The following is a 22,825-nucleotide window of genomic DNA, read 5'->3' on the forward strand; positions in this document are numbered from 1 at the left end:
GGTGATGATGATGATGATGATACCCTTTCACAGAAGTGGATACTTTTACCTTGTGCTTTATGTGGGAGCAGCTGGCCTGGACCTTTTGCATACGCTCATCACAGCTCGTAGAGATCAATGGCTTAGTGGGGTTACCTTTTTCACACCCTGAACTCCGTCCCACAGTGTTGTATTCATACAGCATCACTCCACATCACACATGTTTGTACACATCTCCCATGTTTATTTCAGAACTGTAGGCACTTTAAGGACTGAGAACATACATTTTTATCATTATAACACAGATTATGTTGTATATAAATTAATCTCATCTATAAATTATTGTGTATTAAAATATACAGACTAAACTGGTCAGGTCAAAAAATATGATAGATTAAGAAAAAAAAATCTTAAACCAAACAGCCAATCTCAACACCGAGACTGCTATTATGAAATTTGTACCAATACAGAAATGAAAAGGGGCAAGCATGTACCTCAGTGTGCTAATACTGACTAGGAGACATCTCATAGAGGGGTTTAACCTCCAACAGATTTGTGGTATTACAGTTAATCATTTCAATCTATTACATGCAGACCACAAGTGACAAAGTGATACAGTCATTAGTATAGACTCTTCTCCAGCATCATGAGGCGTGATCTCCTTGGACATGTACAATTAATACCAAATTGTCCTTCACTTCTCATGAGGCAATATTGGCCTTGATAATTAAGACACAGTCTTTGGTCAGCCTATTCAGAGACCTTGAGTGCTACACAGAAACATTTACTTTTAATTAAAAAAAACATTTGTTTTTTATTAAAGGGCAGTCTTTAAAATGTTCACCCCACAAAGCAATGACACTCAACAACTCAAATGAAAGAATGAAGCAAACCGTTAAAAGCTGCAGAACAAACTGAAAACACCTAGTTGAAGGTATGGAAGCAGATGTGGGATACTGGGAGAAGGGAATGTTCCTGGTCATTTTCAAGTATATTTAAGACCAGCTGTGTTTCAATTCATCTGCAATTTCTCAGCAAAAAGCCGGACCCCGCTACCCACACTTGGTTTACCCTTCAATCTCTGAGCACTTTGGCAGGCACATCTAGACGCTTCGCTGTGCCTCATTTTTTTGTGATCAGCAAAAAGCACCCTGTGCTTGATGTGCACTTCATCCATCCATGAAGAACACTTCGGAGGAGTTGATTGGCTAAGTGTACAGGACCGCAAGGCAGCACGTACAAACATCTTAATGATGACTTTTTACATGATGCACACATGATGCATGTGTGAAAGTAAATAAGCCTGCATATAGCAAAGGAAAATTGGACAAGCCTTTAGTGGCCTGAAAAAAATCACACAAAACTTGTTGTACCCTTAAAGGAGAAAAGCATATCCTGCCATTTCCTGTTTCTATAGACAAGTAATAGATTCTTTGAACAGTATTGACAATTTTGTCTTCAAAATGTTAATAAAACATTCAATATCAATGACAGATATGAATTAGAAATGATAGTACAACACATTATATTCCATAAATTCCATTTTTGTTCTTATAAACACAAATATGTAGCTCTACATTTTAAAAGTAGTCCACAACTAAACATGACTCATATGAAATGTCACTGTCACATTTAAACTTACTCCTCCAACAATGGCAAAAAATACAAACATTGTTTTAAAAAAAATGAAGTTTTTTGATAAATTATGCCCTATTTGGCTTGAAAGAAATCTGTGTTAATAAATTCCTTATGCCAAGGCATCATGTAATGGTTTCTCAGTCTAGAGACATTTTGTTGTGGTGATGTTTTCATGGACTGAGGCCAAAGTCTTTAAGCGTAAAACTCCTTGGTAGGGGCCTTCTGGTAGGCTGAGATGGGGGGCTTGCGCTCCCCAAGGTCATAGCTTCCCTCATCTTTCTTCCTCATGCGGTAGACCAGGAGCAGAATGAGGAAGAGGGCAAATAGGAAGCCGATAACTCCTCCTGCAATAACCGCTGGGACACAGACACATAGATACGCAGTCAGCCAAGAAAAGCACAGAAATCATATAAAGGTCAGTATACAATCACAGCTACAGTATATCCTACAATGTTGTCATTTCAAATTTATCATGCAATCGCAGTTAAGATGTTTGTTCTTTTTTTAATTAATGATGGGAATAACATTGAGAGGGGATACACTTGAAAAATATGAGATTCTAAGATGCACACCTGCCAGCACTTCAGTTCTCTGAAAGAGGTTTTCTGAGCGGACATCATGCAAATCCTCGTTTCGCTCCACACTGCGGTCAACGGGGCTTCCGCTCGGCTCAGCCTCCAGAGGCGAGTCCTCCGTCGCCTCCAGCGGTGCCTGGGCGAAACAAAGGGGGCAAATGGTGTCAAAACCCCAGGAAGCAGGCCATTGCTGTGAGACAGGAAACCCCCCAAACAAAATGCCAGGAAATACAGGATGTCATTTTTTATCGTAGCTTACCGGTTCCTGTATGTGAATAGAATGGCTAACTATAAGCATACGCAGCAGCATAGGTTGGAGGCTTGGAAAGCCCCTGTGCAAAGCGTTGACAGGAACCGCTAATGCTACACAACAAAACCAAGATGAAGGTGAGAGACGCACCTCCGTTCCAAGGCCTGTTTCCTCTGTGGTGTCGTCCTCTGTGGTCTCTGTAAAAGTCTCCTGGCTGGTGGCGGTGTCTGTGCTGGGGGAGGTGGCGTCTGGGGACGCTTCAGGCTCTGGAGTGCCATACACAATCCTCCTGGTCATCGCCTCGTCCTCATCGTCACTGTATCCTGAAATACCAGGTACATACACAAGAATTGAACAATGAAAGAAAATTGGGTGTTATTTAACCAAATTATTCAGGGTTATATGGGCGATTCTACCGAATTCGTGCAAATTGCTGTCCCGGAACCAAAAAACTAATTTAAAAAGCATTAATGTAGGAAAATGTTTGATAATAAAAAGATATAAGCAAATAGCAATCAAAACCCAAAGTAATATTTGAGGTAGCTGCAAGCTTTATATATAAAATATCATCATTTATATGGTGCTTTCTATTGAAAGGTGGTTGTCCCAAACCCTAAGGTCTAAATTTCACCATAGAAAAAAAAATATGAAATATTTTTTTAAAAATGTTTTATCATTGTTTTTAGAAGTATCTTTTTGAATACTTTTAGTAATTAAAAGCAAAAATATATATTTATTGAATATTTTCAGGAAAAATCATGAATAATCATGTAAAAATAGCTGTCCCATATTTTCACGTCACTACCGAAACATTGTACAGTTTGGTCAATAATATGATACTGCTTTAAGCCACTCCCTCCATTTTTGGACCAGGACGTTTGTCTCGCCTCTCTCTCCCTCCTGGTGGCATGGTGAGTAGATCAGTCCTACCGTTTTGAAGTAAATGTGATCGAAATTTTGGAAATCAGTGTGTGACATTTATGAATGTCACTACCGATCACACATTTTCAACTCTTAAATAAGTTTTTTTGAGTGTTTCTACTGGTCATTTAGGTTTTAGTCATGTTTCAATGTCCAGAACTGTGCTAGCTAACTACATACTGACTAGCATCTTAGTGCTAGGATCACAATTAGCTTATATCGTCACTACCGAAACAGTCACAACCGAAACATGTGTTGACATTTTCGGTTGTGGCGGAATGTTTCAGTAGTGACAAAATTACACATTTCTTTATTTTGATAAATAAATAGAAACATTCAAGTGCACATATATTCTTTTTCAGTACAAATAATTTGTCAGTCATATTTCTGTAATGTTTTATGTGATTTGACTAGGACTAAAATAAAATGAACTATGCCAGATTAATTTAATCAATTCTTATAGCTTAGATGGTTAAATGACTCATTATTGAGATGAATGAAGGCTATATGGTTCTACCTCTGGCCTCTAGGAAAACTTTCTGTGCTAATTTAGCGGGACTTTGACTGATTGCTTTATATGATTGACATAACAGCACTTATCAGTATCATTGTAAATGTCATTGTTAAGTGTAGACATGGCAGGCACACACTAATAATATAAATATCTATGGTTAATTTGTAGAGATAGCTACGGTCAGAGAGGAATTGCCAACATGCCTAGACGGAAAGATGAAAGTAGAGCTGACAGAGTGAGAAAATACAGACAAAGATTGAGGGAGGACCCAGAGAGGTACCAAGAATACTTAAGAAAGGAAAGAGAACGAAATCAGAAATGGAGGGAAGAAGGGAAGCTGAAAAGTATCAAAGAATTATCTGACAGGGAGCAAAGAAATGTCAGAAAAGAATGGAGGAAAAGACAGAAAAGACAGGAAGAGATGGAAGCATTTTTGAGGGCTTCCTCACCACCTAGCACTTCTAGTGAAGGTGATCATTCACCACAAGTGCATGTACACACTGACTACAAGATGAGGAAGAGAGAATGTAGAACCAGTAAATACAGAAAAATACAGAAGTTAGAACAGAAGGTCAAAGAATTACAGAGGAAAAATGAAAGACACAGAAAGCGCTTTCAGAGGTTAAATAAGAAGTTGGAATCACAGTCAAAAAGCTCTCCAAGATCAATGATTCAGAGTGAGGCAGAGATGCACAGACTTCCTTCACGTGTCAGAAAGACCCTTCTTTTCCACAACACCTTAATGCACAAAATGAAGGAAAAATACAAATCTGTTAGCTACAAAGAGAAACATGCTCTCAGAAGAGTGCTCACATCCAGATTAATGAGAAAATACAGACTTGGCTCTATGATCAGAAAATTTGTTGGCATCTCTCCCTCAGTTTTGAACAAAACTGAAAAACAGCCTTGTCATCAGTTCAGCTACCAGAGAAAACATTCTCAAAAGAGTGTGGATATTGTGAAAATCTTTCTGAGTCGAGATGACAACAGTCGCGTATCTGCAGGAACAAAGGATACAATCACACGCTTTAAAACAAAAACAAAGAGGTTCCTTTCTGATACCTTGGTTAATTTGTATCAGAAATTGATTTTGGAGATGCCTCATTTGAAGCTCTCTTATTCTCTTTTTTGTCGGATAAAGCCATTTTGGATTCTCACTCCCAAAATAACGGATAGAGAGACATGCCTCTGCAAGGTGCACGAGAATGCCCAGATGAAGGCAAGCAAATTAAAGCAGCTTGGCATCATTGACTCCCAAAATGTGATAACACTGGCTGCAGAGTTGTGCTGTAACGCAGACAATAAGGTCTGCATGTACAGAGAGTGTATGACATGCAAGAACAAGTCACTAACCAGTCTGAAGAATCCATCAGAAACAGGAATAACATGGTGGTACCAGTGGGTCACAAAGAAAGAGGAATATGAAAAGGAAATAGAAGGAGAGAAAGAGAAAATAGCACCTATTTGAAGATTTGGAAAAAGACCTGAATGGCAGGGTGTGCAAGCACCTCTTCAACATCAAGCATCAATATGCACAGCTGCAATCACTACATAGAACCCTCAGAGATGATGAGGTTATTCTCCACATTGACTATGCAGAGAATTGGCAGTGCAAATATGCAAAAGAGGTGCAGCAAGTCCATTTTGGTGCTTCTCACAGACAGGCAACACTGCACAATGTTGTTATGTACACCTCCAACAATACTCTTTCCTTCTGTACATTGTCACCATCTATGAAACATGATCCTGCTGCCATTTGGGCTCAACTGGATCCTGTCCTTCAGTTTCTGAAGGTGAACTACCCCAGAGTTGACAAGCTGTTCTTCATCAGTGATGGGCCAACCATGCAGTATAGGGGAAAGAAGAACTTCTACCTCATGAGCATAATTCCCTTCCAGATGGGTTTCAGAACAGTTAACTGGAGTTTCCTGGAAGCAGGGCATGGTAAAGGGCCTGCGGATGGTGTGGGAGCCACAATAAAAAGAACAGCAGACACACAGGTAGCCAGAGGCTCTGATATTCCTTCTGCGAAAACACTGTATGAGACCCTGCGCACTCTTACAAAGGTCCACCTTTTTTACGTAGAGGATGATCAGATATCCCGTGTGAGTGCTCTCCTCCCCAAAGAATTGCCCACCATCAAGGGAACGCTAAGCCTTCATCAAGTGATCTGCACCACTCCAGGGACAATTTACCATCGAGTGCTGAGTTGCTTCTGTGAGAGAGAAGGTGTCTGTGGATGTTTCCAGCCAAAGGCGGTTGACTTGGCACCACAGACAGTAGGCTCTATAGAGCCACAAATCATAGAAGGCACCTCTGGACGTGGTCCTCTCTGCCCACTAGATGAAATCACAGAAGACCTCAAAGGGAAATGGTGCATTGTCATCTACGAAAATGATCCATATCCTGGTATAATTGAGGATGTGGATGAAGGTGAGAAGATGTTCATACCAAACACTACATTTTTAATGTTGCTTATGTCTTCCATAGGTGGTATAATTTTACATAACAGTTAAAATGTATTTATTTGTTATCAGGTGCAGTTGAGGTCAAAGTTATGTGCAGTGCTGGACAAAACAAATTTTTTGGCCATTGATTGAGGACAAAATTTGGTACACACAAGACAACGCCATGACATTAATCTCCCTCCAGAAAAGATAAACAGCAGGCATGTCCAGGTTAACCCTGCTGTTTTTGAAGCAGTCTTGGAAAAGTTGAAATGAGAAGAGACAAAGTATCCTCCAATTGATGTAAACAAGTTTCACACAGGCACACAACGCCCACCCATATATAACGGATAGACGCGCGCACGCACACACACACACACACACACACACACACACACACACACACATGCAGTTCTGTATATTTCTTTTATATGAAAATGTATTCAACCTAACTAAAATGTACCTAAAGTTTACTTAGACAAACTCAGCAACAAGAGAATCAGTTAAGGAGGTTTAGAGAAGTTAGAATGTGTAATGGAAAAACAGGCCCATATGTGTACACCAACGTTACAGGTGGACATGGGTGCACACAAATCAAATTCTGTAGTTTATACTGTGGGCCTGAAGTTTTATATGGACATACTGTACATGTTTGTATTGTTCTGAAGATTTAAATGAGTGGTTCTGAAGATAACAAAATGAGTTACTAAAAATCACAATTGTGTTGACATTGTTCAATTGTAGCATATCTGAGATCAAAGAAATAGTTTGGATGTCGGAATGTTTAAACATGGACATTAAAATGAGATCTCAAAATAAAATGTTTGATAATTCCATTTACATGATGAACATTACAGTAATATTGTTAGGCGTCAGTTGTGTTAAATATGACCTTTTCTCCATCCTTTTGATATACTGTTTATTATAACACAAATAAAAGTTTCTGTTTCTGAAACAGAGCACATTGTGTCATCTTTTTCTCAAGAGATGTGAAAATCAACACAGAATCTTGCATCCCTTCAAGGTCTGAACTATCCGCCAGCTCTTCAGCTGCACTGTCAGTGCAAAGTGCTTTTATGTGGTGTTGCTTTAGGTCCTCTTTGTGCTGTATGTTTTGGCTGCATAATGCCAACCATTTTTGACTAACTAATTACTTTTTTTACACAAAATATGGACAGTGAAATATGGTCGTCACTACCGAAACATTACTGTCACTACCGAACATTTGAGGTCACGACTGAAACACATAATATTCTGGAAAAATAAAATATGTTTTGTTATCAGAAAAAAATGACATAATTTTATTTAGTTAGATAAAAATTTAAACTAATGAATCCTTGAATTTTAAATCTGTATCAGTGCATGTATGGCATTTACAGAGAAATATTGCTTTCAAAATGCATTTAATTCGATGAACCACCCTTATGGTTTTGTTAAAATTATACTTTTAATCAATATAACCATGAAATTGTCTTTAAAAAATTTTAAAAATATATATTTATAAGGTGAATGCAAAGGAAATCAGAATAGGCATTTAAAAACTAATTTTTATATCAAATGTTGTTGCGTTTCGTAGTGACACATTTTGGGGAGAGAGAAAACATTTGAAACTGTATAAAACACAGTAGGAAACTAAAGTGTCCAATCAGTAGAATAGTGTTCTTTAGATGTTCTACTATGTTAATGACTACAAAGCTTTCAGGAAAAAACACACTTTTCTCAAAAAGTTTTGAAGTGTGAATTTGCACCAATTCGGTAGAATGGCCCATATAGTCAGGAACAGCTACATATTAAACTTGCACCTAGAAAACCATTTCAGCACCATTGTATACAATGCCTGACCATATTGGTCTATGGTGTGTTTGTGTGTGTATTTGACATGTATTCATTTAGAGGGCATAGATGACACATTTTCATCAACATATATGCTAGCTGGCCATAAACTTATCATATCATATTATCATCCCCTTGCTCTAACAGTTGAGTATGTGTGTGAGGGTGTGTGTGTGTGTGTGCAGTGCATATATGTACCCTTCCTAGGTATGTGTGTGTGTGTGTGTATAGCAACAAGCTCAGCCTGCATACTGTAACAGACTGAGGTGAGGAATGTAATAAAGTTCCATAAATAATAGAGGAGCTCTCCAGCAGACATCTGTTGGCCGACTGTACTGGTCTTGGCTGACCGCACGCGACCGCAAGACAAACATCTGTCTGCTCCTCACATGGTCGTCCCTGTTGTCTGGCAGCAGCGGGAGAAGCCCCAGCGCACAGCTAGTGTGCTCACAGCATGACCAACAGTCTCAACACAAGACCAGTGACCTGACAACAAAGCCAGCTACTTCACAGACAAAACCCTTACAGCATATAAAAGAAATCCTCCAAGCTGTAACAGCAGAGTAGTGAAACTCAGCACAGGGTACAGCCAATAGTATCACTGTGCAGCAAGATACGTCAAAGCACAACCCATGGCTTTTTCAGTTCAGGGAATAAAAGACAAGAAGAGCCAATAGCAGACGGACCAGCCAGCGAACTCAAACCACAGCCAAAAGGACCACAGCAGAACCAGCAATCTCCAAGCAAATCCGATACCATGAGAGAAATGGCAGTAAACTTAGAGAGGCCAAAGGCAAAACGCCGGAAACTTATCGAATAACAGAGAAAATTCCTTTCACAGTCAGCAGCATAACCTCACCGCTGTATGGTGAGAGCATGGGAGGTCTTTAGAGTTTGATAGACCAATAAGAAAAACAAAGCTTTTTAAAAGCACATTTTATTCCTTTCTCATGATAACCCTTAGGTGAACCTGACTAACAGCACACCAGCCCACACTTCAGGTGTAGGACTTCAGAACTCTGACTGGCATGATGAACAAGCAAGTCTCTGCAGTGAGACAACATGGTTTGGTTTTAAGCAACATGCCAGAAGCAGTTCAGAGTGCAGCGGTCCTGGACACATCCGTCTCGTTATGGGACCCTGAGAGCCAGGTGTGTGAGCGAGAGCCACATCTGAGGTCTCTCCAGCTCTGCTATACTCACATGTCCAGAAATAACATGTGGCATATGTTCAGCGCCACTGACTGTAAAATGACATTCATGATCCATTGCACTTTTACTGTAAAAACAAACAGACTGTATCCAGCAACATGTGAGGCTGAATTCACACGTGGCAGAGACGATTGCTCCGCCTGACCCAGTTTGTTCATCTTGGAAGTGCTTCCCATGATGTCATGCATTTGGCCACATGCATAGCAATCTGGTTCTAAGTTAAAGCAATAGCAGAATATAACATGATAGGACTATTACACCCAAAGCAGTCTTTCCAGGTTTTTCCACTGAAAGATTTAGTCAGGAGTGTGTGTGTGTGTGTGTGTGTAACTCTTACCCGATCCCGAGCCAGAGTTGAAGTCATCGTCGTCTACAGGGAAATCGCCAGACGCCTGGTCTTCCAGGTACAGGTCATCCACAGTGGAAGGAGACTGTGCTCTGACCTGGAAGCACAACAGTGTAGATTATTCACATGGCTGAACAGGGCAGTGTTTTTCATTACAGGCCCTAAGGTAGACTGTTCTGCCATTTACCCGCTCAAAAGTAAGCAGGCAGGCCCAAAGCCACTCAACAGCTTTACCGTGCCACTGATTCCACAGCCAAAGTTCTCTCAGCTTACAAGGGATAATTAAAAGAACACTGTAGCAATTTCCCTTTTCATCAATTTTCGAGGTACTGGATATCCATTTAATGCTAAGGGGCTAAAGCCGACAAAAAGGCCCATGCTCCTACCCATCACAACAATGTTACACAGTGCAATGCCAGGCATATCGGGGGCACATTGGCAATGTCAGAAGTCAGAAGTGTAGAGTGATACGTTTGAAGCTGTTATTTCAAGGTAAAATAACTACATAGTGTTGCTTTAACTATTGATAGCCATTAACTATTTGGATGTTATCATATAGGCAAAAGTACAATACAAGCTAGGGAGGTTTGGTGGTGCGCAGGAAGCCCACTCTTCTATGGCACACAAACAAAAATAAGACGTTCAGCTCCACACCATCGTTTCCCTAGAAACAGCTGAGAAAGAGAGGAATGTTTGACTTTCTCCTTCAAAACAAAAGTCTCCTTCCCAGACAAGGAGCCCCCTCTCAAAACATTTACACTCCACATTTCAAAATGTACGAGTGTTCATCCATGAGGAAATGTACCTGCTTTACACTGTAGGAGTGCGTATGGAAGAGCTGTGGGGCAGCCCCCATCATCACTGATGACTGATAGTGTTTTGGAGGATGACACAGGCTGCCATGTCTGTTTTTCTTAAACTATGACCCCTCTTCCTGCTCTGCTTTGTACTGCTGCTGCTAATAGCCAGACAGCTGACACACTGTCTATGTGTGTGTGTGTGTGTGTGTGTGTGTGTGTGTGTGTGTGTGTGTGTGTGTGTGTGTGTGTGTCCATCCTTGATTCTCTGTGTATTCACTCAACAAATAAACATTGACACTAAAGACATGAGTGCCATTTTCCAGACTTTGCTTGGGTAGTGTGAAAAGAGCGACAGATAAACAGGGTCTAAGAAGAGAAAAGCCAAAGAGTCTGGCTTCAAAGAGGGCAGGGAACGCACAATAACATGAGGCCAGTCACCCTGCCTTTCAGACGCACTGAGGGAGAAAGATGATTAAACCGGCACAATACAGGGCCCAGGCTGAAAGGAGAGAGATGTTTAAATAAAGCCATTTAAGCCTTCTCTCTCTCTCTCTCTCTCTCTCTCTCTCTCTCTGTGTATGTGTGTGTGTGTGTGTGTGTGTGTAAATGTGTGTACACTGTGCACGTGTGTGTGTGAGCGTGCGCACATGTGTGTGTGTGTGTGTGTGTGTGTGTGTGATTGTACCGGTAAGTATTTGACAGCTGAGTGTGTCTGGAGAATCTCCTCCTTCTCAGACAGAGCCATGATGCATGTCATTCATCACACAAATACAACGACAAACACACAAACACACATATCTGTAACACTAACACACACACACACACACACACACACACACACACACACACACACACACACAAAATGACAAAGCACTAAGAATACACAGATCCCCATTATGAATAATAAACGATTTTATGTATCTATTGAGCACCAAAGAAACATATTTCCACATCTTCTAAAGGCTTCCCAGGGGCAACTGCCTACTCCATGAGCTGAATATAAATAGCATGTGTGGGGCTGAGGGAGCATAAAACACAGAGTGAAATGCAATGTTACAGAATCTCCACAGCCTTGTGCTGAATGGCAGGCCTCCATGGGGAGCTGAAGGATCTCGCAGCACACCGAGCTGCCTGCCACTGGTCTCCCCACTGGGCATCATGGAGGGGGGGGCGGGGGTATCAACATACTGTCCATAGTCCAACTATGCCTTTTTTTGCGATAACACACCACATCATCATTGTGGTATTGTGGTTGTGTATTAGTTATATTGCAGATTTTCTCAGTCGCTTTGGTACATTTCTCGAATCATCATTAACGTTTCCACAACAGTTAGTGCATTTCTCAAAATAGTTAGCGCAATAAATAGCGCAAACTTACTGCACCACATAGTGGGTTACCTGCAAAAGCGTGTATTTTGCTCAAAATGCTTAGTTTATGTCTCAAAGCAAGTATTTATGCCAATGAAACGGTCAGTGCAATCAGAATGACAAGTCCTTATGTCATTGGTCATGGTCAAGGTAATCAGATTGCTTCGTCACATTGTCAATATGACCGTTTACTCTGTAACTTGTAACTGTAACTTTTCCTAATGAAAAATCGACAAGGAAGTACTTTTTTCTGTGTGACATAGCTATTTATATAAAAGCTGCAAAGTTACATGTTATTTTGTGGGGGGATTGATTTGTAGGGACTGGATATGTTTCAACATTTTTACTGTACTGTTCGTACTACAATTTGTTGACAAACATTATTATAGTGTAAAGAAAGCAAAACCTTTTGCAAGATTGTGCAAAGGAAAGCAAATAAATGTATAGTAAAAGATAGGTAACACCACTTCATTTCTGCATGTAATGGCTAGATTGTGTTGAAAGGCCTATTTGTTTTATAGGGTAGGACTATTCAGCACGGAACTAGAACACTGCATTTTGACCAACATGACAGTAGCAAATGAAAATGTAAACAACAGCAGACATTTGAACATAATCAGTTGGATGGATGTGCTAAAGCATGTGCTGTTGTAGATTGGAAGATTGGAAGAAATCCACCAAAGCGACTGAGAAAACTGTAACTTAATATATTGCCACTTGTAGCTTGCAACATCACTTATTCTTAGTGAAAAGATGCAAGTTTTGAGGTGGTAGAATCCAACCTTGTTTAGAGTGCCTGGCCAAGCCCAAATCAGAAAAACAGAAACAGGGGAGAGAAGGTCAGAATGGGGAATGGGTTTCAACTGATGCACACTCTAACCATGGATGCACAGCTCACACACACACACACACACACACACACACACACACACACACACACACACACACACACACACACACACACACACACTCTCTCTCTCTCTCTCCTCTAACTGTGTGTGTGCTCTCTTTGGGTGTGCTGAAGGCGGAGATGTGTGTGTTTGTAGGTGATCCGAGGAGTGCATTCCTGGGATGGACCTGAGCCACGAGGACACAGGCCTGCCATTGTGTGCAGCTCTGAGACCGCCCTCTCCCTGGATGTGCCAGCACCACACACCCTCACACAACCCCGGCCCCTGTCCACACCCCACCCCCACCCCCACCCTTCCAGTCGGCTCACCTGTCAAAACCTAGAGGTGCACCACCACTGAAACAACAGCTTTTCATGTGTCCTGCACATGACGTACAGGCACGGACATTTTCAGCACCTGTATGGGAAATACATCGGCCTCGAAGCGTACTCTGTTCACCTGGACTCTTAGAATGAGACAGTCACGACTTTTAAATGGTATCAGCAAAGGCCTTGTCTAAAAAAAATGATTTTTATATGAACTTGTACATTGAAATAGTTAATAGCTGAAATAGTACTTTTAGTACTTTTTAAAAATGTACTTTTACTTTCAAACGCTTCACTATAATTCACCATAAAGGCAGTATATTATATCAGCAGTGTAGCCAATGATCATGTGTACACACTGCAGCATCCATCTCCTACTGAGATGCCCTTGGTAAAGCTGTGGAAGTACTGCTGCAGTGGAACCAGTCAGGCGAATCTGTGCATGGTCCCATTCTGACACCAGAATGATATTATTTTTCTTCCAACACCAACCATAGCCAAGCATTGTCTTTTTAAGTGCCTTATCTGCAGCATCACTGCGTCTAGTAAGTCTTCAAGCAGATATCAATCAGTGGAGAGCACAGCACAGCCTGTTCTTTGAGTCGGTCTGGTCTCGAGGGTTATCACTACCTCTCAAAGCACAGGTGGAAGAAAACTCTGGCCCATTCTTCTTCACAAAGATTGACACTACGGCTGGACTTGTTGTCCAGGCTGGGATACACAGGCCACTTAGTAGTCCAAAACTACTTCAAGTAAATGTGGTGTAATTAATCCAAAGCTACTAAAGTGGGCCTTTTCAATTTTGGCCCACTGGACTGCATCTTTGAAACACTTGGTTGGTGAAGCCCATCTCATCCAGACCCTCACACCCTGAAGCTGAAGTAATACAATTATTCCACCATGAGCTGCCTCTTCACACATTCCAGGCGATCCACTGAGCCGACTGCATCTAATGTCATCTCAATATGAAAGAGGCCAGTCTATTTCCTGTGCGTTCCCCCAGCCGTGGCCCTGTAGTCTGCGTCTCCCATTTCCCACAGACAGACAGCACTCCATGACTCGCGCACTGCCACATCTAGTGGAAAATGAAGGAGGAAGGCTGAGCTCAGGCTAACAATGCCGATTACTCAGTAATTCCCCAAACCCAGCGGTCTGCCTGCTGTCTCCCATTAGACTCAGGCACAGGTCGGGGCAGCCCCATGGGGGCCTGGGCTGTTCACACCACTGACTGGCGTGAGCAGACATATTTAGTGCTACTGTAATAGTGTCCAGTTGACAAAGGCAACATGTCCAGAGATCAGAAAAACAGGAAGGAGGTATATTCCACTGAGGGCTTGAGACTGAACTTGGGCTGAAGGTTATTTGAAACATGGATTTACAGTGACAGTTCACTGACAGTTCACTGACAGTTACATGCTGCTTCACATTGTGTTCTTTGGGACATAACTATTACGTGGTGAAACTATTTATGTAGTATAGAACATCAGGCATATTTTACAACATAAGCCATTTTGTCAATCCTTCAGCATACCAAATTATTTACAATACGTCAAGGGAGTCCAGATGTTTGGGATGACAAACCGAATTATGGATGATGCAGAGCTAATCCAGCAGCAAAAATGTACGCACAATATATCCATGAACACACAAGCACATGCACGTGTATACACACACACACACACACACACACACACACACACACACACAGTCTCAAATGTGCTGCTGAGCAATAGACGCCGGTAAGTGCAGCCCATTCAGACCACTGGCATGTCTGCTATTCTTAATATGCTTCCACAAATACAGGTGCAGCGCTGGTCAGGGTGAAGGGGCTGACTTGGCTCAGACTGGTCACTGCAGTCTTACCTCACCTCACGCTTAAGGAATTGTCAGCTTGGAAGGAACCAAAAGAAAATAAATACATTTTTGGCTCTCAAACCAGAAAAATGTCTGTCGTCATAGCAAGAGCCTTCCGTGTCTGAAAGATGCCACAGAATCCAAAAAAACCACGCACTGGACATCAACACAGATGATAAACACTCTGTGTGTGTGTGTGTGTGTGTGTGTGTGTGTGTGTGTGGATGTGTATGGGTGTGTGTATATATGCGTCTGAATCTTGGGTTTAGAAGCTATTCTAAGAAAGCTTGTTTTCACTATCAGCACATGCTTATCCTAATGCCTATCCCTCCTGCTGTTGTGCTGGCGTCTCGCCAATCACGCTCCCTTAGGAAGCATAACGGCCCTGAGATTTACAGCTGGATCCTCCATAACCTATGTGTTGCAGTAAAAAGCATGTATGGTATGCTTCCTAGCTCTAGACCTCTCTACAAAGACCTTTCACAGGCCGTGCTGCAGTGTCAGAACTTTTACTTACTTCGCCAATGAGTGACAGAGGTATTTTGATGATGCTTGATAAACTTTTAGATTTACATCCCTTGTCACATAAAGCAACTGAAATAACAACTTGCATAGGAGTTCAACTCTGTGAAGGACACTTCCTTGACCTGTTGAACGTCGCAAACATTTGCTAAACCTCAAACCCACAAATATTTGGCCCTGGAAGAAAAGATCTTGGCTCGACAATAAGTCTTGAATTCCAGACAAGCTTTTGGTCTGATAAAGGGCAAATGTCATGCAGCACAAGAAAGAGACGGGAGAGGAAGATATATACATAGTGTTGTGGTAACACTGCGTGGGTAGACATAGCAGCTTAGTATAGGATAAGAAATCTACATCTATATCAGATCAAACTCCATCTCTGCATGGCATATTGTAGACATGAACTAGCATGCCCCCATCCCCCCAGGGTTTGGACACTGGTCACACTGCCAACTTATGTTTCTCAAGAAAAGTGTAATAAGCAGTCAAAGTCTCAGGACAGAATGGTGGAAGGAACTGCCAAACCGTGTGTTGATTATTTTGGATTGGATTGGAGGTATAATTTTAGCAGAGCATGAGAAAAAGGGACAACCATGTTTGTACTAAAACAGTTCAAACTTCAAGTAATACTGACTGTGAAATACCTCCCTGTAAATTTATCTTTGATGTCAATGATGAGGTTTGATCGGCATCATAGGATGTGACTTGCATCAGATCAAAAGTATAAATAAGCACTGACAGTTTTTTTTCTTAGGCTAAAATTTTGCAGAACGTTCCAATTTTCCTCCCCCTCCATAGTCATTGTGAATTCTGTGTGCACGTTCAACTTCTCAGAATCAGGCAACTTTTTCAACATATATGAAAGACGATTCATAAGAATTTCAGATTGGCCCCTAACCTGCTAAGCAGACCACACCCAAACGTTGAGGCCCTTATGGCAGCTTGTGTTTTTAAACCCTTAATGGCAAATCTGCAGCTCGGTTCCATGTTTCTGTCTGTCATGTGATCAAGCATAAGGACCTATATGGTTATTTTTGGATCATTGGTGTAGTATTAGGTGCAGTATTACTCCTTTTGACCCAAACATTGGACATGGCCTGCTTGGCAGGTGAGGAGTTAATCTAAACAAACTAATATTCTTATATAAAAACTGCATTATGGTTAATTTTGGAGACCATGTGTTTCCAACTATTGCATGAAAAAAAACCATTCTTAAACACATCACCGGTTCAGGGCACTTCCTTCTCTGCAAACATCTCCATCTCCATTCCTCTTCACCAGAGATGAAGGACTTCAATAGGTAGCCCCCAAGGCCATGCTATGCGCACTAGACACTGGAGCCCAACTCTAACCAGTGATCACTAGAGACTATTGATGTTACAAGAACGTGTCCAAATGGCTCTCCGCTACACCCATAGCTGTGCATGTGAGCACAAGGCTTAAACTCAAAGTTGAGTGTCCATTTCCTCCAAGTGGTCCTGAAAATCTTTTTACATACTGCACCTCTGAATTTGACTGCAGCTTGTTCACACATCTCTCTCATCGGTGGAGTCTAAGCACACCTACATTCAATTGTTTTCCATGTGTACTGGAGTGGCTACTGCAAAGTGGCCAGAACACTATTTTCCCCTCAATTCTGGAAAACACATTAGTGAGATATGGGCTAATCTCGGGTTTGAATAGAGCGGAGTAATTTGGCAGAAAGAATGTAAAGATGGACTGGCACACCAAACACTGGTGGACTGTTCAGTGAGTGTGTTTGAACCCACTCATTCCATTTTAAGTGTAGTCAGGGAGTTAAACAGCTTTGTTTTTGTTTTTAAATATGAGTGTCACAAATGACAGGTTCCTGTGATACACCAAACACTATTGAAGTAGTTTCACTTGAAAAATGATAAACCTGAAAAATGATAAACCTACAATAGATATTAAATATATAATGATAGCAAACGAAACAAAGTAAATTAGTATGAGAGACATTCATCGTTTCTTAATGACATAGATAGTACAGGCCTCAGCACCTGAAAGCCTTATTGACTGAAAGGTACTGACTGTCCCTGTACAGGAAGTGAGTGGACAGAGCACGGAATCCCCCTTGACAGAGTGGTGCTTGTGGGGCTGCTGCGGAAACACACAGCAGCCTTCCATCTCCGAGAGCAGAGCCGAGGTGTGCAGGCAGGCTGGCCAGCCGGGCTCGTTGTGTCTTATCTCGACTGAGATATGGTCAACAATGAGCGCTGCTGAGAGGAAACATGCACAGCTGTGCTATATACAAAAACCATCTGGCCTGGACGGCCCCATTTCCTGAGGAAAAGCAAAGCCGTCCATATATGGGGGTTTATGCAAGGCAGGGGACAGAGACGTCAGCCCAGTCCACCCACAGGGGTTCTGTCTACAGCCTGGGCTTCGCACACTGTCAACAGACTTGCATAACATACGAGTGAGCAAATGGTCAATATAGGTTTTGTTTGTAGTACAATTAATCTCCTCTGGGGACGGACTGTACGGAGAAAAAGCATACTTGGGGATAGAACAGACTTAGGAAAATGTATATTCTGGGAGAAATATATATTTAAATATACAGAAAGACATGGAAAAAAAAACACATAGGTATGAATGTACAAAGTATGTAGATGTGGATCTGAATAAGGACGTGGGACTGAGTTAGAACTGCATGTCCAGGTCGGACTGCTGATCACCACATGACCATCCAGAGCACACATACATGACACCAGTTGTACAGAAACACACACAGCAGAAGTTCAAGGTCACATTCAGTACACACTGCTCAGCAGATGTTTTCTTCTGAATTAACAGTAAGCAACTTTCTCGGAGTCCCTTTTTAAACCAGTTTTAAATAGATTAAATAGGCCGTTTAGGGGAGCAGCAAGGGGTCTTCTAAACAACCTATAATTATGTTTGGAGACAGCTGTATATGAAATCTATTTAAATATCAGTGATGGGTGACCAACTACAAACAAAATGTCTGGCTCAACTGTTTGGCCCTGTGAGACTGATGTGGTCTCATCTTCCAGGCAAAGCCCATATAGCATCATAACCTGTTCATCTGGGCCAAATCTCAACCATGGTGTGGCACAGCCCTTAAATGAGATTACTGTTCCAATTCATGAATGTATTCATTACATCAGTGTCCATATGTAATGTGAACCTATCAAATGAACAAGTATTACAACAAGCTAAGATACCTCCCAATGCCTACACAGTAAGGTAAAGGAGACAAACTTTGTTTTGATAAGCCTGAGGAACACTGGACACTGGCCTCTCTGTTGTTGTGGGCTTCGCCGTGGCTAGGGTGGAAGGCAAGGGTTCAGCCTCCCCACCCCCTCTCACCTACAGGCTCCATGCTAAATTCCTCTTTCATGAATGTGAAAGAGTGGTTGATGCAGAAAGCAGAACCTGGCCTCTCCCATCACATACTCACTCCCACAAAGATAGTCAAGCACGCCACCAACCCCTCTCTCCCACTCACTTTCCATTTGCTATGCTCATTAACGAATGAAAGAGAAATAGATTTTACAGGTGATATCACAGATGTTTATGACCATTCCTGGTCTTTTTCCCCGAACCAGGTGTCTAACTAACTGTCTGAAAAAGACAAAAACTGTCTGAATAATACAATAATGGACAATGACAGTCATAACTTAATTATGTCACAGCCATACTGTTTTAAACTGTTTTAGTCATTTGTACGCAACAGTGTCAATGGTAGTGTAGGATTACAGAATATTTTTCCACAAATTTCCAATTATAGTTTTCTTCTGGCTGTCCACCTGGGTCTACTCAGACCTGTATGCTCTTGTGGGCCAGACGGTGGCTGATGTGCAATCTAATCACAGGCTCATGGTGTCACCTGTGCAGTCCTGTCCCAGTCCAGCAAGCCTGTTTATCACATCACTTGGAGCAACCAGCCACATCTAATGGCAATCCCAACCATTCTAAACCGTGAGGTGACCAATGAGTTCCTAAGATGTTCTGCAAGAACTGCAAGTAAGGAAGATCCACAAGCTTTCCAACCCCAAAAGTTAGACAAGGTCTGACAAAAAAATTCTGGTCAAAGAAAGTAGTTGTCCTTTTATATATGAAAACATTACATATGAAATGTTAACTCTGGGACAAAGTTTTACATATCCATCATTTTCCATCTGCCAAAGCCCTTCATTCAGTTTTACAGTTTGACCAACCCATATACTGTAATCCTGGGAAAGTCCTAAATAAACAGGCACTTACAACAAGTTTCAATGTTTAAATGATTCAATGATCAGCCAGTCCTGAAAGACAAAGCAGTGTTTCCCATACATTGACTTATTTGTGGCGGCCCACCACAATATCAACATTGACCACCACACAATGATTTTCCAGGTTGTACTAAATTGTGCTTAAATCTGGTTAGCATCATAACCACACTGTGCACATTTGTTAAAAAACTGTTGCATTCAAGTTAATTCTGCAAACCAACCACCACAAATGGAATTCAATTCTCTGGGAAACACTGCAGTGTCCCCTAGCTTCCTTGTTTAGGCTTTATCCCAGACAGACACATGGGTGTTGGTGCGTGTGTGTGTGTGTGTGTGTGTGTGTGTGTGTTTGGGGGAGGGGGTGGAACTGACGTCCCAGGGCTCAAAAAGCTGGATTTTTTTCATGTTATAACTAAATGTGAATTTGTTGACTAATTCAGTTGAAGTTAACATGCAAAAGTACCGGAAGCTCTCTAAATTCTCTCCAAAGACAGGCGAGCACAGAACACAGTTTAGCCCCATAAGTCATGTTGCTGGCTACATTAACTACACAACACATAGCCCCATAAGTCATGTTGCTGGCTACATTAACTACACAACACATAGCCCCATAAGTCATGTTGCTGGCTACATTAACTACACAACACAGTTTAGCCCCATAAGTCATGTTGCTGGCTACATTAACTATTGCAATGGTTCTCTCCATTATTCATGTTAGAAATAAACTGAGAGCAGCCAGCTAAATAAACTGTCAAATGATACCTTGGTCACACCCATAATCAAGGCTAAAAATACCATTTTGAAAATATGCCTATATTAAAATAACTACCCTGCATCAAGGTTAGACATCTATTCAATAACTGTAAGACTGATTAGGCTACAACCCAAATTCTGAGAAAGTTGGGGGTTTTGTAAAATGTGAATAAAATAATGTCACCTTATCTTTAATGAGCATAGTTCAAAGACAATATGCAAACCATGCAAATCATACTAAAGCAACTGTTTTGGGAAAGAGGATTGGATCCTGTGTTGGGAAAGAGAATTGGAATGTGGTGACCGTTCAAAAGTCATAACCACATCACATATTATTATTACTAGGCTGGCAATAGACCTAATAAAAGGAAACAGTTCATTATTGACTTGTGTAATAACCATAGATTCATGTGTCCATTGATGTTGGCTCAATTATTTCTTTAAAAAAAATAGCTGTGTGTGATGAGGGATATGAGAGAGGGGCCCAGAGACATCACTTGTCTAGAGATCCCAGAGTTGTGTGCTTCATCTCTGGACAGAAATGAGAGTGCAGAGTACTTCACACATAGATGTGCCTGATCTGTAAATATGATCTGTAAAGTAGACAATAGCAACTACTGGAGGCTACTCTGTGAGTCATTTTCAACTGTTGAAGGTGTACTGGCCAATGCCCTGCATTGTTCACAAGCTCAACACAACAACACAAGCTAAGTAACCACAGTAAAATGCTCACCAATCAGCCTACTACCAAATGCCAACCTAATGTTTGCTTGACAACAGCTTTCTGGACAATATTTTGGTTGAACTCAGTGGTGACTGACCTTTTTGCAAAACAACAAAACAGTTGACACCAAACAATGGCATCATCTATTTTTACATCAAGAAAAAACAGCGCTTAGGTTTGGAGGTGAGAGATGTTATTCTTTGTGGTTGTTGGTATGGAGGCTTGGAAGACAGGGGTATGCTTTGTATCCAAGGGAAGAGAAGGATGCATGTGGAACTGACAACACGTGATGGTTCGGGAGTTTGCACAAGCACCAAGCAAGCAAGCAGAGACTGTGGTTTCTATGACATAATGGAGTTTGAAAATTGCCTTGTGAATGGTGAGTCATTCATTTTAGCCACATTAACCATAATACGCGGGTTGGCCATGGCACTACAGTTAGATCATGACCAGTGTCTCGTGACTACAATCAGGTTTCACAGAAACCACTCAAAATTAAATTTATTTGCAGGAGCGAGGAGGGGAGTCTGTTGATTCCATTAAACCCAGACGCTGGAATGCAACCTTTCTGGTAACGTTAACTCAAATGAAAGTTGGGCACTCAGTTACAAAGGCAAAAGCAGAGCTGTATCCATGTCTGTATTTTGGTATTCGTTTGTGTATTTTGTATAAAATAGACGTAGGCTACTTTACACTTCCACCCACAAATAGCCTACTCACGAATCTGACATGTCTTTAGTCTTGTCTAATTTAACTTATAAACCAGCAGCATAATTGATCCAGTATGATTTAATATTTTGTAATATTTGTGCAGTATGATTTAATAATATATAACCATTCTGACATATAGGCTAATATTTCTTAAAAAACTTTAACCTATCCTATAACAAAGACACGAGCCATCAAGTCATTCAAGATAGCCTACCATAAAACAAAGGACATCAGGCAACCGTAAGCTTCAACAATACCTTACCTTTCCTCCCGTAAAATAGACCAGCGCGGAACAAACCAGGAGTATCCAAATATGCTTCATTATTAGTATAATCTCGGTCAGTGTGATGATGATAACCCTCACAGGTCTGTTTCACTTGATTAACTCAGTGGCTGCGCTTTCACAGAAAGTCCAAAATGAGTCTTCAAAATGTTTTAGCGCGCTTGCCTCGCTATCCAGTCTTATTCCTCACGACGTCCCTGTAACCTCCTGTACTTGAAAATTTGCCAAGCTCGCTGACGCTTCGCAATTTATATCAGACCGTGCGCATCGTTGATCGTCGGAAGCAGCAGTGAAAACACTGTGACACGGTAGATGCAGATATACGTGGTGAAGCAGAGGGAAAGGCTATGCTTTGATTGACAAGTACTTGGGCCATAAAGAAGCAGAGGGAGGGGGGTTAGGAAAGGATGCTCTGCTCTTCGTAAGCGTGTGTAAACTATCTGGGCAGCTAAGTTAACTAACAGGATAATTACTGTAGTTCTGGACACTGACAGCACTCGAGGCAACTCGAGGCTTGTTGAACAGAACAAGCATGACGATTTCATCAATTACGCATCGTCCATGTTGATAGGTAAAAAAGTTATTGAGATTAGACTACCCTCAGTTGGCTAACTAATTCGATAG

General features: G+C 41.4%; 1 protein-coding gene across 1 annotated transcript; it reads right to left on the bottom strand.

Annotated features, from left to right (window-relative positions):
- Nucleotides 1-202: 202 nt before the first annotated feature.
- Nucleotides 203-22,501, bottom strand: LOC125306041 (syndecan-2-like). Its single transcript, XM_048261185.1, has 5 exons — nucleotides 22,181-22,501; nucleotides 9,706-9,811; nucleotides 2,593-2,765; nucleotides 2,190-2,328; nucleotides 203-1,973 (listed from the first exon to the last, which is right to left on the bottom strand). Exons 1-5 carry the CDS (start codon nucleotides 22,238-22,240, stop codon nucleotides 1,810-1,812), a joined length of 642 nt encoding a protein of 213 aa, XP_048117142.1. The 5' UTR covers nucleotides 22,241-22,501; the 3' UTR covers nucleotides 203-1,809.
- Nucleotides 22,502-22,825: the final 324 nt, after the last annotated feature.

This window comes from Alosa alosa, chromosome 13, assembly GCF_017589495.1.
Source record: "Alosa alosa isolate M-15738 ecotype Scorff River chromosome 13, AALO_Geno_1.1, whole genome shotgun sequence".
NCBI classification, from domain to species: Eukaryota; Metazoa; Chordata; class Actinopteri; order Clupeiformes; family Clupeidae; genus Alosa; species Alosa alosa.

Bases quoted from the DNA above. Each gene is read 5' to 3' on its own strand.
- LOC125306041 (XM_048261185.1), bottom strand. From the start codon at position 22,240: ATGAAGCATATTTGGATACTCCTGGTTTGTTCCGCGCTGGTCTATTTT. The intron at 9,812-22,180 runs GTAAGGTATTGT...TTGTGCTTCCAG, and splicing joins TCTATTTTACGGGAGGAAAG to GTCAGAGCACAGTCTCCTTC. The intron at 2,766-9,705 runs GTAAGAGTTACA...CTGGTATTTCAG, and splicing joins CAACTCTGGCTCGGGATCGG to GATACAGTGACGATGAGGAC.